At 48.1% G+C, this 12,617-nt stretch overlaps 1 protein-coding gene across 7 annotated transcripts in view; it reads right to left on the reverse strand.

The window, feature by feature from the left end:
• Positions 1-7,545: 7,545 nt before the first annotated feature.
• The window catches only part of PCYT1B (phosphate cytidylyltransferase 1B, choline), a 123,554-nt gene continuing 118,482 nt past the window's right edge, over positions 7,546-12,617 (reverse strand). For all 7 annotated transcript variants that reach the window (XM_008272466.5, XM_008272468.5, XM_089324872.1 and 4 more), the window contains one exon: positions 7,546-11,340. In XM_008272466.5, the coding sequence (XP_008270688.1) occupies positions 11,128-11,340 (213 nt within the window). In that variant the 3' untranslated portion in view covers positions 7,546-11,127. The remainder of the gene's footprint in view (positions 11,341-12,617) is intronic.

Raw genomic sequence — 12,617 nt, forward strand, 5'->3', positions numbered from 1 at the left:
CGCTAATGGAAACATTCCATGTTTGTGTTGCCAAATATGGTAACCAATGGCTACTGGAACAGTTGGAATTAGGCTAGTCCATTCAAGGAAATGATTTTTAAGTTTTACTTTTTGAAATTGAATAGTTATCTTTGGCTCATGGTGATCTTAAGGGAAGGGACCATATCTAACAGCTATTTCATCGGTTGAGCTTTTTGATTAAACAACATCAAGCACTGATTTTTGCCAGTCGCTGGGTTAGGTGCTTAACAATAGCTATGTCATTTCTAAAATGTTGGTCTTAATTATTTGGGACAGGCTTTCTGGTACAGCAGGTTAAGCCTCCGCTTGCAGCACCAGCATCCCATATGTGTGCTGGTTCGAGTCCCAGCTGCTCCACTTGCAATCCAGCTCCCTGCTAATGCACCTGGGAAAGCAGCTGAGGCCGGCCCAAGTGCTTGGGACTCTGCACACACGTGGGAGACCTGAATGAAGCTCCTGGCTCCTGGCTTCAGCCTGGCCCAGCCTTGGCTGTTGTGGCCATTTGGGCAGTGAACCAGCAGATAGAAGGTATCTCTCTCTCTCTCTCTCTCTCTCTCTAACTTTCAAATAAATAAATAATTAAAAAATAATTCTTTGTCTTCAGCTCTCTAATAACAGTATCTTTGGATAAGAAAATAAATGGTATTAAGACATTTTCCATTGCTATAACAAAATACCTAAGACTGGTTAACATACTAAGAAAAGAGGTTTATGTAACTCAGTTTTGCAGGCTGAAAGTTTCAGATCTGGGAGCCCCATTGTCGCTCCCCCTCTTCGTGGAGGAACGACACAGGACCCTGCGCTGTTCTTTTGTCTGCTCGGCCCTCCCCGGGTTTGCTGCTGGTTCTTCCCGGGTTGGCTGCCGTCCCTTCCACCTCCGTGGAAGGGCGGTTCCCCCTGCCACATTCCCCACTTCCGCGGGGGAGCGGCACACCGCCGGCCGGCTCTCTCGGGGGCTGCACAGGTGTTCCTCTTAGATGTTCCTGGTGCATGTTGTCTCTCTCCTCCTTTATAGTCCTCTTCCGCCAATCCCAACTCGGCTGCCCACACGCCGAGTACGCTGCTCTCCTCCAATCAGGAGCAGGATCAGCTCCTGGAGGTCATCACTCAAGTTGGCAAGAGGCAGCTGCGTAGAAGCTGTTTCCTCCTCTCCCAGCGCCATATTGTGGGAGAGCAGATGCATAGAATAAGTCTTAATTCCAGTAACTTAGTCTAGTCCGAGTTGCTCCCCACACCCATGAGTTTGGCCTCTAACGAGAGATTATTAGATGGCATCATGATGGGAGCATGTGCAAGGCAAGAGATCACAGAGGGGCCAGCCCTACTCTCTTATTACAACTCACTCCCTTGGTAACTAAGAGGTCCCACAAAATCACATTAATCTCTTCAGAGGGTGATGTCCACAACTTAATTACTTTGCTTTAGGCCCACACCTTAAAGGTTCCCTCACCTTTTAATACTACCGCACTGGGGACCAAGACTCCAACACCCGGACCCTGGGGAGATACACTGAAACCATAGCAGATACTCTCTTGGTATGGCCGTATGGCAAGCCAGTTCTCATTTTGCCTTTGCCCTTGATGAGATGAAGCCATTGATCTACCATTTGAATCCAGTTACTCAGGCTCCCTTTGTTTTCTGAGCTCTGATGTAATGCTACAGCCCCAGAGGGTCTCAACCTGGCTCCATGACAGAATCTCTGAGACTTGAATCCCACTTCAGACCCGTCACAGGGGTACTGGGAAGTATTTTTATGTGTTTATTCACAGGTTATAATGTGTGACAGGGTTGAAAACCACTGATAAAGTTCAAACTATAGGCCAGTGCCGCGGCTCACTAGGCTAATCCTCCGCCTTGCAGCACCGGCACACCGGGTTCTAGTCCCGGTCGGGGCGCCGGATTCTGGCCCGGTTGCCCCTCTTCCAGGCCAGCCCTCTGCTGTGGCCAGGGAGTGCAGTGGAGGATGGCCCAAGTGCTTGGGCCCTGCACCCCATGGGAGACCAGGATAAGCGCCTGGCTCCTGCCATCGGATCAGCGCGGTGCGCCAGCCGCAGTGCGCCGGCCACGGTGGCCATTGGAGGGTGAACCAACGGCAAAAAGGGAGACCTTTCTCTCTGTCTCTCTCTCTCTCTCACTGTCCACTCTGCTTGTCAAAAAATAAAAATAAATTAAAAAAAAAAAGTTCAAACTATAGACCAGTCTTTGAAAACACCAAGAATGCCGGCAGCAGCAAATCCTGTCTGTGGTACAGAGCAGGCCTAAGGTCCTTGCGACTACTGGTGCTCTGACGGGGCGAGGAACATTTTTTCTGCCAAGGGCCACTTGGATATTTGTAACATCATTGAATGGGGGTGCAAACAAAATTATCAACTTAAAAATTATCTTACTGTTGATGTACTGAATTTTGGGTCCCGTGTGTGGTTGCCCTGGCAGGGCCGGGTCTAATGATTCCACAGGCTTTATATGGCCTACAGCTGGGACGTTCCCCTCTGTAGGAACAGATAATTGGAAAATACTTCAAAAGGAGGACAGGCCATATCGGTTTGGATTTGAGGCAGCCAAACAGTCTTGCTGTTCCATTCTGTGCAGGAAACTCTAAGCTAGGCTACTACTCTTACTGTTCTCTGTCATTCTTGTCCAAACAGAATTTGCCAGTCCTCAGAACACACATGTTAGTGATTTCACCAACCGTGACGGGTGCGGGAGGTCTCAGCACTTCCATAGTAACAGCGTAATATAACAGTGTCATTATTTCTAAAGTTAGAGATAATTATTGTCACCTTAGCACAGTAATGGGAATGGGGCTTCCTATATGAAAACTCTTCCCCTACGGCTTCCACTGGTAATGAAATAACAGTTTACGAGGGCAAATAAATGTCCCATTCTTCAGGTGAGAGGCCCATCAAGCATGCTGTCATCCAAAGAATCTAGCGTGAGACCTGGAATGACCATCTCGCCCATAAAACAGCCCTGTCCAATTAGGAGAGTTTAAATGATCACCCTCGAGGCCCCAGCCTTATTTGTCGAGGCCTTGGAGGAAGGAGTATGTGTCAATGACTTTGGTCGCTCTCCCGGAACCTTACCACTGTTCATGGACCTAGCTAAGGCATGACATTGTCAGTCTCCTCTTTTAAGAACAGAGTGGTTCGAAATAGAAAGCTTTTTTTGAAATCTCATCTTCCTGTTTTCCTCTACTCTGAGTAAGAGTTGGCAGTCTCCACACATTAGGACAGTTAGAGCAATCCACCCCGAGGAGTCAGGAAAATAGTTTTCAGGTTCTCTTTGATATCATTAGAAGTCTTGGTAGCCAGCAAATGGACTTTCCATTATGAGCTTTGTCAAGTCAAAAGTAGGGCCAGTAAGGAGAGAACAGAGCTGTTAGGCTATTAAACTGAAATTGGGGGCAGGGGACGGGGATTGTGTGTCTTTAATCTTTATATCCATAGCACCTAGTGGCTCACTCAAATGTTTATTGAATACTTTAGATGGGAATGTATGCCAAACCTTAAGGTAAAATGTGGATCAAAGGCCACAATAAAGATAAAGAGTGTGGAATAGCTTGCTACTGGATGGCTAACAGTGAGTTGCAGCTTAAACTGCCTGTTGGTATCCAAAGGACCAGAAAAAAAAAAAAAAAGAATGGGCTAGTAGGCAGGAGAGACGCTTGCCTGTGGTATGGTGTAACCAGGTAGTTAAAGTTCGGGCAAGCTGAAACTCTTGTATCCCTGCAAAAATAATGCTTTAACTGTCTCTTTAACTGTCGGCTTGATACGCCCACTTTCCCAGGATGCACTTGTTGCATCCGGGACCAGGGCACAGGCTCAGACCCCAGCCAGGTCGAATACCCGATTGGAGGGTCCATCCCCTTCCTTATAAAGAGGCGGAAGGCGGGAAAGCGGAAAGTGCTGTCTCCACCGCGGAAGGTGCTCGGGTGCACCACTCCCGTTTTTCTTCTTTCCGCGGCAGTCCGGACGGAGCTCTTCTGCTCTCGCTTAAGGTACCGCTTCCCAGGTTTTTCTGCTTCGCGGTTGCGGCCAACTCTGGCTCACTCATGTTGGGTATTTCTCAGTGTGGGGCGGCGCACACTGGAGCGCCTGAGTGTGTTTCTTTCCTGACTGCGAAGTAAATTCTCTTCCTATTTGCACACAAGTCACCACTTAGCGTTTTTACCTCTTTGGGAGACAAAAACCTGGATTGGAAGTGAATACATTCATTGCCCACATCTCCCGGAGACCGGAAGGTCTATGCCTGTCCAATGATCAAAGTCTTTGGCTAGTCCTTGGTTCCAGTCCGAATATGGATTGGAGGATGTGTACAGGGAACAGGGGAAGGGCCTCTCAAATTTCCTTCTCTGTTGGCCATAGCTCCATGTTCAGAAGTTGAAGATTCCATTGTTCCTCTCCCATGGGCCAATTCCCATGTTCCTTTGGGTCACACATCTGGTCTGTCTAGTCCATGCCTCTCCAGTGGATATCAGGGCTTCAGAACCATTTATGCAAAGCAATCACTAGTAATTGTTAAGTAGGAATTTAAATGGTAAATAGGGATTTTTTTCTAAGAAAAAAGAAATCTGTCTGCATGAGGGTTACTGCTCTTCAACGCTGTCAGGACTTGGAAAAGATTCAAGGGTTTGTGATCGCTATTCTGTCACCTTGTGGTAGAATAATGGCAACAGTCTAATCCTCTAAAACCTGGGAAGATGTTGTATTACAAGAAGTAATTGGCCGGCGCCGCGGCTCACTAGGCTAATCCTCCGCCTAGCGGCGCCGGCACACCGGGTTCTAGTCCCGGTCGGGGCGCCGGATTCTGGCCCGGTTGCCCCTCTTCCAGGCCAGCTCTCTGCTGTGGCCAGGGAGTGCAGTGGAGGATGGCCCAGGTGCTTGGGCCCTGCACCCCATGGGAGACCAGGAAAAGCACCTGGCTCCTGGCTCCTGCCATCGGATCAGCGCGGTGCGCCGGCCGCAGCACCCCGGCCGCGGCGGCCATTGGAGGGTGAACCAACGGCAAAGGAAGACCTTTCTCTCTGTCTCTCTCTCTCTCTCACTGTCCACTCTGCCTGTCAAAAAAAATAAAAAAAAAGAAAGAAGTAATTAAGCTTATTGGTGAAATTGCTGAGGACCTTAAAATGAGGAGAGCTCGCTGGATTATCCAGGTGGGCCCAGTGTCATCACAATAGATCTGTGAGTGGAGGAAGGAGGTAGATGGTGGTTGGAATGCTGTGATGTGGGAAAACTGGACTGGCCATTGCTGGTTTTGATGTGAGCAGACCATGAGCCAAGTGAACATCAGAACTAGAAAAGGCCAGAAAGCACTCTCCCTTAGAGCCTCCATAGAGGAACTGGTGACACCTTAATTTAAGACCCATTTGGGACTTCTGTTGCTGTAAGCCACTAAGTTTTCCTAATTTGTTACAGCAGTAAGAAAATAATAACTCTTCAACTGCTTTTATGTATCATTCATCCGTGGATACCAGGTATGGAAGCAAATGGAAGAAGAATCACTGACTCAGTTGTGTTAACATGGATTTGTGATCTGGCTAATGAATGCTATCTTGTCAACATCCGACCAGTGATTATCAAACAAATGAAAAACATTGGTTATCTTCTCAAGCTATGTACTGGGTCATGTACATGAGAAATGGTCTTTTCTTTGGACATAAATTTTATTGTGATAAGGTTATTTGCAAATAGAGTAAATTAAAAAGGTCCCTCTGGAGAGAGTCATGTGCAATATACTCTTTCAAGTATGGATTCATTAATTGCTTTTAAATGGAAAATAACAAAAAATTTTAGTTGTTTCTAACCCGTCACAAGAACTCTGCTTTTATGAATACATAACCTTGCAAATTAAGTCATTCTCCCCACACCACCCACCCAAGAAATTATCAAGTTAAAAGAATAGAAATTGCTTATAGAAGACAGTACAAGTGAGTGCTACTGTATTTCTCTGTTTCCCACATTTGGTCAACTGAGATTCAGACAATATGGTGTCTTTTCCAAAATACAAATCATTGCAGAAGGGCTTTACATAAGGGTTAGTTAGCACCCACAGATATTGGTGCTCTTAGTGATATTTCAGACTTTACTGGTTATTTATTGGATTTTGCTTGATGGATTCTTAAATAATTTGATCACTAGGTATACTATAATGCTTATAAACTGTTACACGCTGTCTGAAAAGCATCTCCATGGGAGTCTTATAGCTCCTGCTGAATACCTGCAGAAGTTGTTTAAAATTTCAACCCCAGTAGCCTATGAGGACTGCAGTACAAGAGGATTGTGGGGTGTGTGTGTGTGTGTGTGTGTGTAAACATCTGTGATCATGTACATTTTTTTCTCAGGAGTTGTGTTGATTTACAAAGATGAATTCTCTCTGGTACAAATTTCAAGATTCTTAAGTATGAGTCTTATTATACCTTAAAATTGTTTTACCCTTGAGAACATGTTTGAGGATCATGAAAGACAAGAAGAAACCTACAACTGTTGCTTGAAATAAAACCTGTCAAGAATGTGTATGATCTGTGTGGCAAAGTAAAGAAATATGGTCTATGAATCATAACTATTCCATTTCTAAAATCATTTCCTTGCTGACTGCAGGCCTGGCTTTATTCTTCCTACAGCCTAGGCCAGTGTCAGAATTGTGGTCATTTCGAAGAGCAAAACTTCTGCAGATGGAATTAATGTAAGCATAAGCACAATTCTCAAAACACAGACATAGGCCTTCATTGTTGACATCTGGGGCCTGGATTGAGGGTCTCCCCCTGTCTATGCAACTCTCAGTTGATCACAGGAGCTTTTCCCCAAAGATGGGAAAGCGGTCCAGATGACCCCTTTTCAAAGTTGAGGTCCACTTGAAAGCCTTCTGTCAAGTGGCAAGAAAAGAAAGGTGGAAGGCACCCAAGAGCCTCCGTGTGGAGTCTGAGGCGGGAACCCGTCACCAACCCTGTCAGTGGTGGAGGCCCCAGAAGACTAGGGGCGCCCTTTGCAGCTTTCCACTTTGCTTCTGTCCCTTCAGTGACAGCCTTGGGGGTGGGGGTGGGGGGCCGGGTGGGAGCTGCTGGGGGAGGGGGTACGGAGGTGGGAGAAGCTTCAGGACAGTGCAGGCTGCGTCAAAAATTTAGACACAGGTAAAGAGGAATCTCAGATGCCATTTTATTCAAATCCTTCACTTTACAAAAGCAGACACCAAGGCCAGAGAAATGAAGTGGTTTGGCCAAGGTTACACATCAACAAATGGTGCAGCCTCCAGTTCAGGGGCCTGACTGGGCTCAGCACTTAGCCTCCCCTCCTCCTGGCTCTTCCTAGTCAGCTCTTAAGTAAGATGTGAGTCCTTTGGCACCTCCGGGACCTCGCCCTGGCCTGCACAGCCGGGTCTGATCCTTCTGAAGCGTGGGGCCACAGCCAAGCACAGGCAGGCCCGGGGCCAGCCCACCGCTGCAGTGCCCGTAGCTTTCTGCACATTGAGCTAGAGCTCAGAAATAGGAACACCCAGCGGCACACTTGGAAGAAGCATGACAAGCAAAAGTGCAATTCTGCATCCCTTTATTTATAAATGAGTTGGGAAGGCTGTGTTTCATTTGGGGGCAGGAGCGGGATGGGAGCGGGGGTGGCATGGGAACGCAGGGTGGGGAGCTGATTCCAGAAGTTTGCGATATTCAGCACCACAGCAAATGCTTGGGCCTAAGGTCATGCGTGAACCCAGGCGCGTGGTCTTTTTGTCTTATATGTACAGCACAGTCTCAAGTGTGTATGCTCTTCTTATGGCTTTGTCCCTGGACACATTGCAGTGACACAACAAAACACTACAGGAGAGTAGATGGTGCAAATGCCTCAGGAGCTATTTCTTTTGTTAAAAAAAATATCTGACAGCCAACACGAGTGCAGAAGGGATGTCTGAGAAACGGGCACCTCTTTGCTAGAGTCAGTCTCAGCTGATTCAGCTGAGCCTGTGACGTCATTTCGCATCTCTCCCTGGGGGGATGACCAGGTGCTAAAATAAGTCCTTGAGATGGAGAGAAAATAAATCTATGCTCTTCCTGTCCCTCCGTCAAAGGATGGACTCATAGTATCTAGCAGCCTAAGGCAGAGGGGAGCAAGCTTGCAGTCCCGCTGCTGTGTCTTTTTCTGAGCAAGGCAGAAGCCAGGCTGCCGTTGGTGTCTTGTTTGTCTTGTAGCTGCCTTTCCTTGGCATCTGTAGGGTCCTGGTGCCCAGGAGCTTGCTTGCCAGAAACAGGCCATTCAGTGTGACTGTGGCGTTATAATTGTACCCAAGTTTCTTAGCTGGAGGATGGCTAAATGTATGACTTCAGGGTCTCCCATAAGGACAACATGGGGAAGCTAGCAAGGCAGGAACCCCACACCCTGCATGGGTATCCATAACCCTGGAGATATATATCAGGAGTCCTAGTTCTTTACCTGTTGGAGGCGTGATAACACTTGAAAGGGAGCAGAAAATAAGTCCCCTCCCACTGCCGCCTGACTTGAGACCCATGCTCTCCCATCTTCACAACCTGCCCCTTCCACAATCCAAAATTGCGGTCTTGTGGCTCTCACAATCTGGACCTTCGTTCCTTTTCCACGGCAAAGGGGATCTCTGTCCTTGCTTTCTGTAATTTCTGCTTACCTCTCTCAGCTTTAACTCACTCTAGAACGATAAACCTCTGGGAGCAGGAAGGTGGCTGAGGGTTGGGGAGAAGCTAGAAGAGACAGAGATGGCCATGAGATAGCAAAAGGTGGGTTGCAGAGTGTTTAATTCCTTGTCAGTAGGCTCCTAGCCTTGGCAGGGTAGCGAGGTTTTCTTAGAGCTAGTAGGGTGAGATTCATGGTTTGTATTGCCGGAACATCCCTGGCATCAGTTTCCTGTAATTGGCGGCTATGGCAGCACTGTTGGATAGGTCATGTAGGTGGCACCTGTCGGTATGGGGTGTGACGTCTGCAAATTTGTCAGTCTATTACATCAACCCCACACAAGAAGCAGACTCCAGTAAAAGTGGATCTTTCTGCCCTGGGCCATGGAGTAAGAACATAAAAGGCTTTCCCAAGAGTTTCACCTATGAGGGGAGGTCCTGAAGGGGTTTAAGAGAGCAAATTTTCTTTAACCTCCTTTCTTCTCTCCAGGAACCTGTTTTCTCCCTTGTTGTTCCCTTGTTCTCCCCTACTCTTCCTCGTGCCTGGCCAGTCTCCTTGTCCCTTCATTGCTATACGTGGCAACCAGCTGAAATGGAGGGCATCTATGAACTGTTTGTCCTGGATACATGATGGAGAACAGAGGTCAAATGGGCACAATGGAAGAATGGGGCCCTTGCCTTTCTCTGTGGAGCAATAGTCTGGGTGGGCCTTGTGTCCAAAATGTTTTCTTCTCATGCGCCATGTTCCTGCCAGCACTCTGTCCCGCATGAGTACTTGGCAGAGTTCTGGGGAGAGAGAGTGAGCCAGGAATGAGGAGGTTCCAAGCCAGCTTGACCTTGTACTTTTGCTTGGCAACAAATGCCACTCCTCTCCAGGTGGCCAGGGAGGTAGTTTGACCCCAACACGAAGGGGAAAGACATGCCACTTTCATTCATGGGTTGCCCGCCTTGTCACTTAGAAAGCTGGTTCCCAAGGCCTCTGAAAAGGGATATCAGAAGAGATGCTAGGCTCTGCCCCCAAGTTGCTGGTTTGGGCCTCTGCTCAGTCAGGCCCCAGCTCTGTCTCTAACTTTACTGGGATAACCAGGCAAGATCTATTTCTATCAAAGAGTTTGGTTCCAAACTTTGTCTGCTCCTTGACCTACGTGTGATTAGGGAGCAGTAAATTCAGACAGCTCAGCAGAAGTGTTCAGAGTCTCCATCCCACTTGGCAAACTGAGGGCCAGAGATAACTGCAATAGTACCTACACCATTCAGACGCTGAGAGCCTAACTGACGCCATGGTTCTCTGCAAAGCTCTTCAGAGCCTCTCTTCACCCACCAGTATTCGGGGAGACCACAGTAATGACATATGAATTTCTTGGTTGGAACAAAACATTTCTACAGAGATCTGGGATGACCTTTTGACAAACTGCCCAAGTCACAAGGGAACCAGATGCTTCTTTAGACCAAAGATCTCAGTGGGGTATTGATATGGTGAGCAGGAGAGGAGTATATTGTAAAATGCCATCACCATAGATTCATATTGTATATGACATCCACCCTGGGGTGGCGTGTTTGAAGCATACACAGAACAGATACGTGCAGGTAGCACCCCTATCGGTACACTATCTGTTTGGTACATCAAACTGTTACTTGAGGTCTATGACGCTGTTAATTGGTCAGAAATGGGAAAGGCCATTCCATAACAGCATCTTTAAAGGAGAAGCTGGGGGAGCCATTTATCATTGCCAAACGTGGAGCTAAAGGCTCACAGCTCCTCATTTTCTATACTGCCCCATTCTTCCAAGTTTCTTTGTTGCAGGTCCCACTGATTTTAGGTACTTTCTGGGAAACAATGACATCAAACCAGTGAAGAGAGGGTACAGCCAGGAGCACAGTAGACCCTTGACACGAGGTGTTCAGGTGCATACTTGGCGGCCTTGCCACATTCCTGTCTCTGAAAAGAGCTGATGCTTTACACCAAGTATTAGTAGCTGAACCAAGAAGGTTGGAATCTGTTTTTAACTCGACTATTTCAGAAGTACTTGGTCACCTCTATTGGAAACATTTATTCTGGCAGAGCTTGGGTGGCAGGAGACAACGTGCAGGGCGCTCATGGAGCCAGAAGTAGCAGATTGGAGGAAACAGCGACTTCCACAGGTGGTTTACTTGGTAGGGTTGGGTGTAAGGACCAAAGCAGAGGACACCCCACTCAGTGCAAGTCTCCTGGGGGGTGCTCTGCCTATTTCCTTAGCAAGGTTAAAGTAGAGTGATTCTAGATGATGCTAAGAAGGTTTGTGTAGTTTGCCTGGAAACCTCCATGCCGAGCCCAAGTCCTGGGCTATGTGGACAATGAGGGAGAACTGACAGAGTTCAGAGTCCCTCTGCTGAGCCAAACAGCGCCTGTGAATCTTCCCTCCGAACACCACCCAGGCATTCCCCATGATCCCTCCCACCTCCCCGATCTGTGTGGTGTGGCTCGTGTGTGCCAGCCGCCGTTACTTCTCATCCTCATCCCCCTCACTCATGCTGCTGATGGAGGCAGAGGCTGCTTTAGGCGAGGAGGGAGGCGAGGCTTTGGCTGGCAGCCAGGAGAAGGTAGGCGATGGGGAGCGTGATGGGGACCGGCTCCTGGTCGGGCTGCTCACAGGGCTCTGCTTCGGAGATAAGGCCTGTAGCATCCGGCTACTCCTCTCCTGGAACATCTGCTTCTACAGAGGAATTTCAGAGAAGGCATCTGTTAGCAATCTGAGGTGGCGGCACAACAGAAAACAAAGGCAGCAAGGAGAGCCACCATTCCCAGACACCTGCAGCCGCCGACACAATGGTACCCTAACAACTCCATGTTGCTGAAAACCATGGTGGCAAGGAACTGGGTATCATTCAAGGGGCAGCCAGATGCTGACGCTCAAGATTGAAATCACTGGGGAACAGCGCTGTGGTGTAGTGGTCTAAGCCTCCGCCTGTGGCGCCGGCATCCCACATGGGCACTGGTTCGAGTCCCAGCTGATCCAGCTCTCTGTTATGGCCTGGGAAAGAAGTGGAAGATGGCCCAGTTCCTTGAGCCCCTGCACCCACGTGGGAGACCCAGAAGAAGCTCCTGGCTCCTGGCTTTGGATCGGCGCAGCTCCTGCCATTGCGGCCAATTGGGGAGTGAACCAGCGGATAGAAGACCTCTCTGTGTCCCTCCTCCTCCCTCTCTCTCTCCCTCTCTGTAACTCTACCTCTCAAAAAAAAAAACTTTTTTCTTGACAGTCACACATGAATTTTATTGAAAATGAGAGGCAAAGCAAGTGATCGGGACTGGCAACCGATCGGGACTGATACTCCTTACGAGTGCGGCCCCCAACAGCGGGTTACACAGCGTTCTTGTAGTATTCTGTCCACTAGGGCTCACAATTTCAAACCCCTGGTATCCAGAATAAAATGTTTTTAAAAGGTTGCAATTGCTACTGTTTCCCAAGACTCTTGCATTTTTCCTTCTACTTATAACATTAAACTGAGGATCTGTTATTTGGCAGGTAATTAATAATGTCCTAGGTACTAGGGAGGTAGGAGAAAATAAGACAAAATTCTCTGTCCTCATGAATATGAGGAGAAATCACAAAATAAACAAAATACCAGCTAAGTCAGGTGGAAATGTGTCTATGCGAAAAATCAGCGGGACAGAGGATAACAAGGGGTGGGGGAGGGGGACTGTGACTGCAAATGGGGTGCTCAAGGGGTGTGTCACTGAGAAAATGCCATTGAAGCCGAGACCTAAAAGAGGTAAGGGTGGCACCCCATAAATAGCAATCAGCAGCAGTGTGTTCTTAACAAAGAACCCTACAAAGGGAGCAGGCCATGCATGTCCAAGGACGAGCTGGAGTAGGGTCAGCTGGGAAAGGAGTGGGACAAGTCATGTAGGAGATCAGGGAGGTGACAGAGGGCTTGGCGGCCATTTTGAGAGCTCTGGGCTTCCCTCTGAGGAGAACCACATGGGCTATTC

This window comes from Oryctolagus cuniculus, chromosome X (assembly GCF_051225735.1).
Source record: "Oryctolagus cuniculus isolate XC-2025 breed Fujian yellow rabbit chromosome X, ASM5122573v1, whole genome shotgun sequence".
Taxonomy (NCBI): domain Eukaryota; kingdom Metazoa; phylum Chordata; class Mammalia; order Lagomorpha; family Leporidae; genus Oryctolagus; species Oryctolagus cuniculus.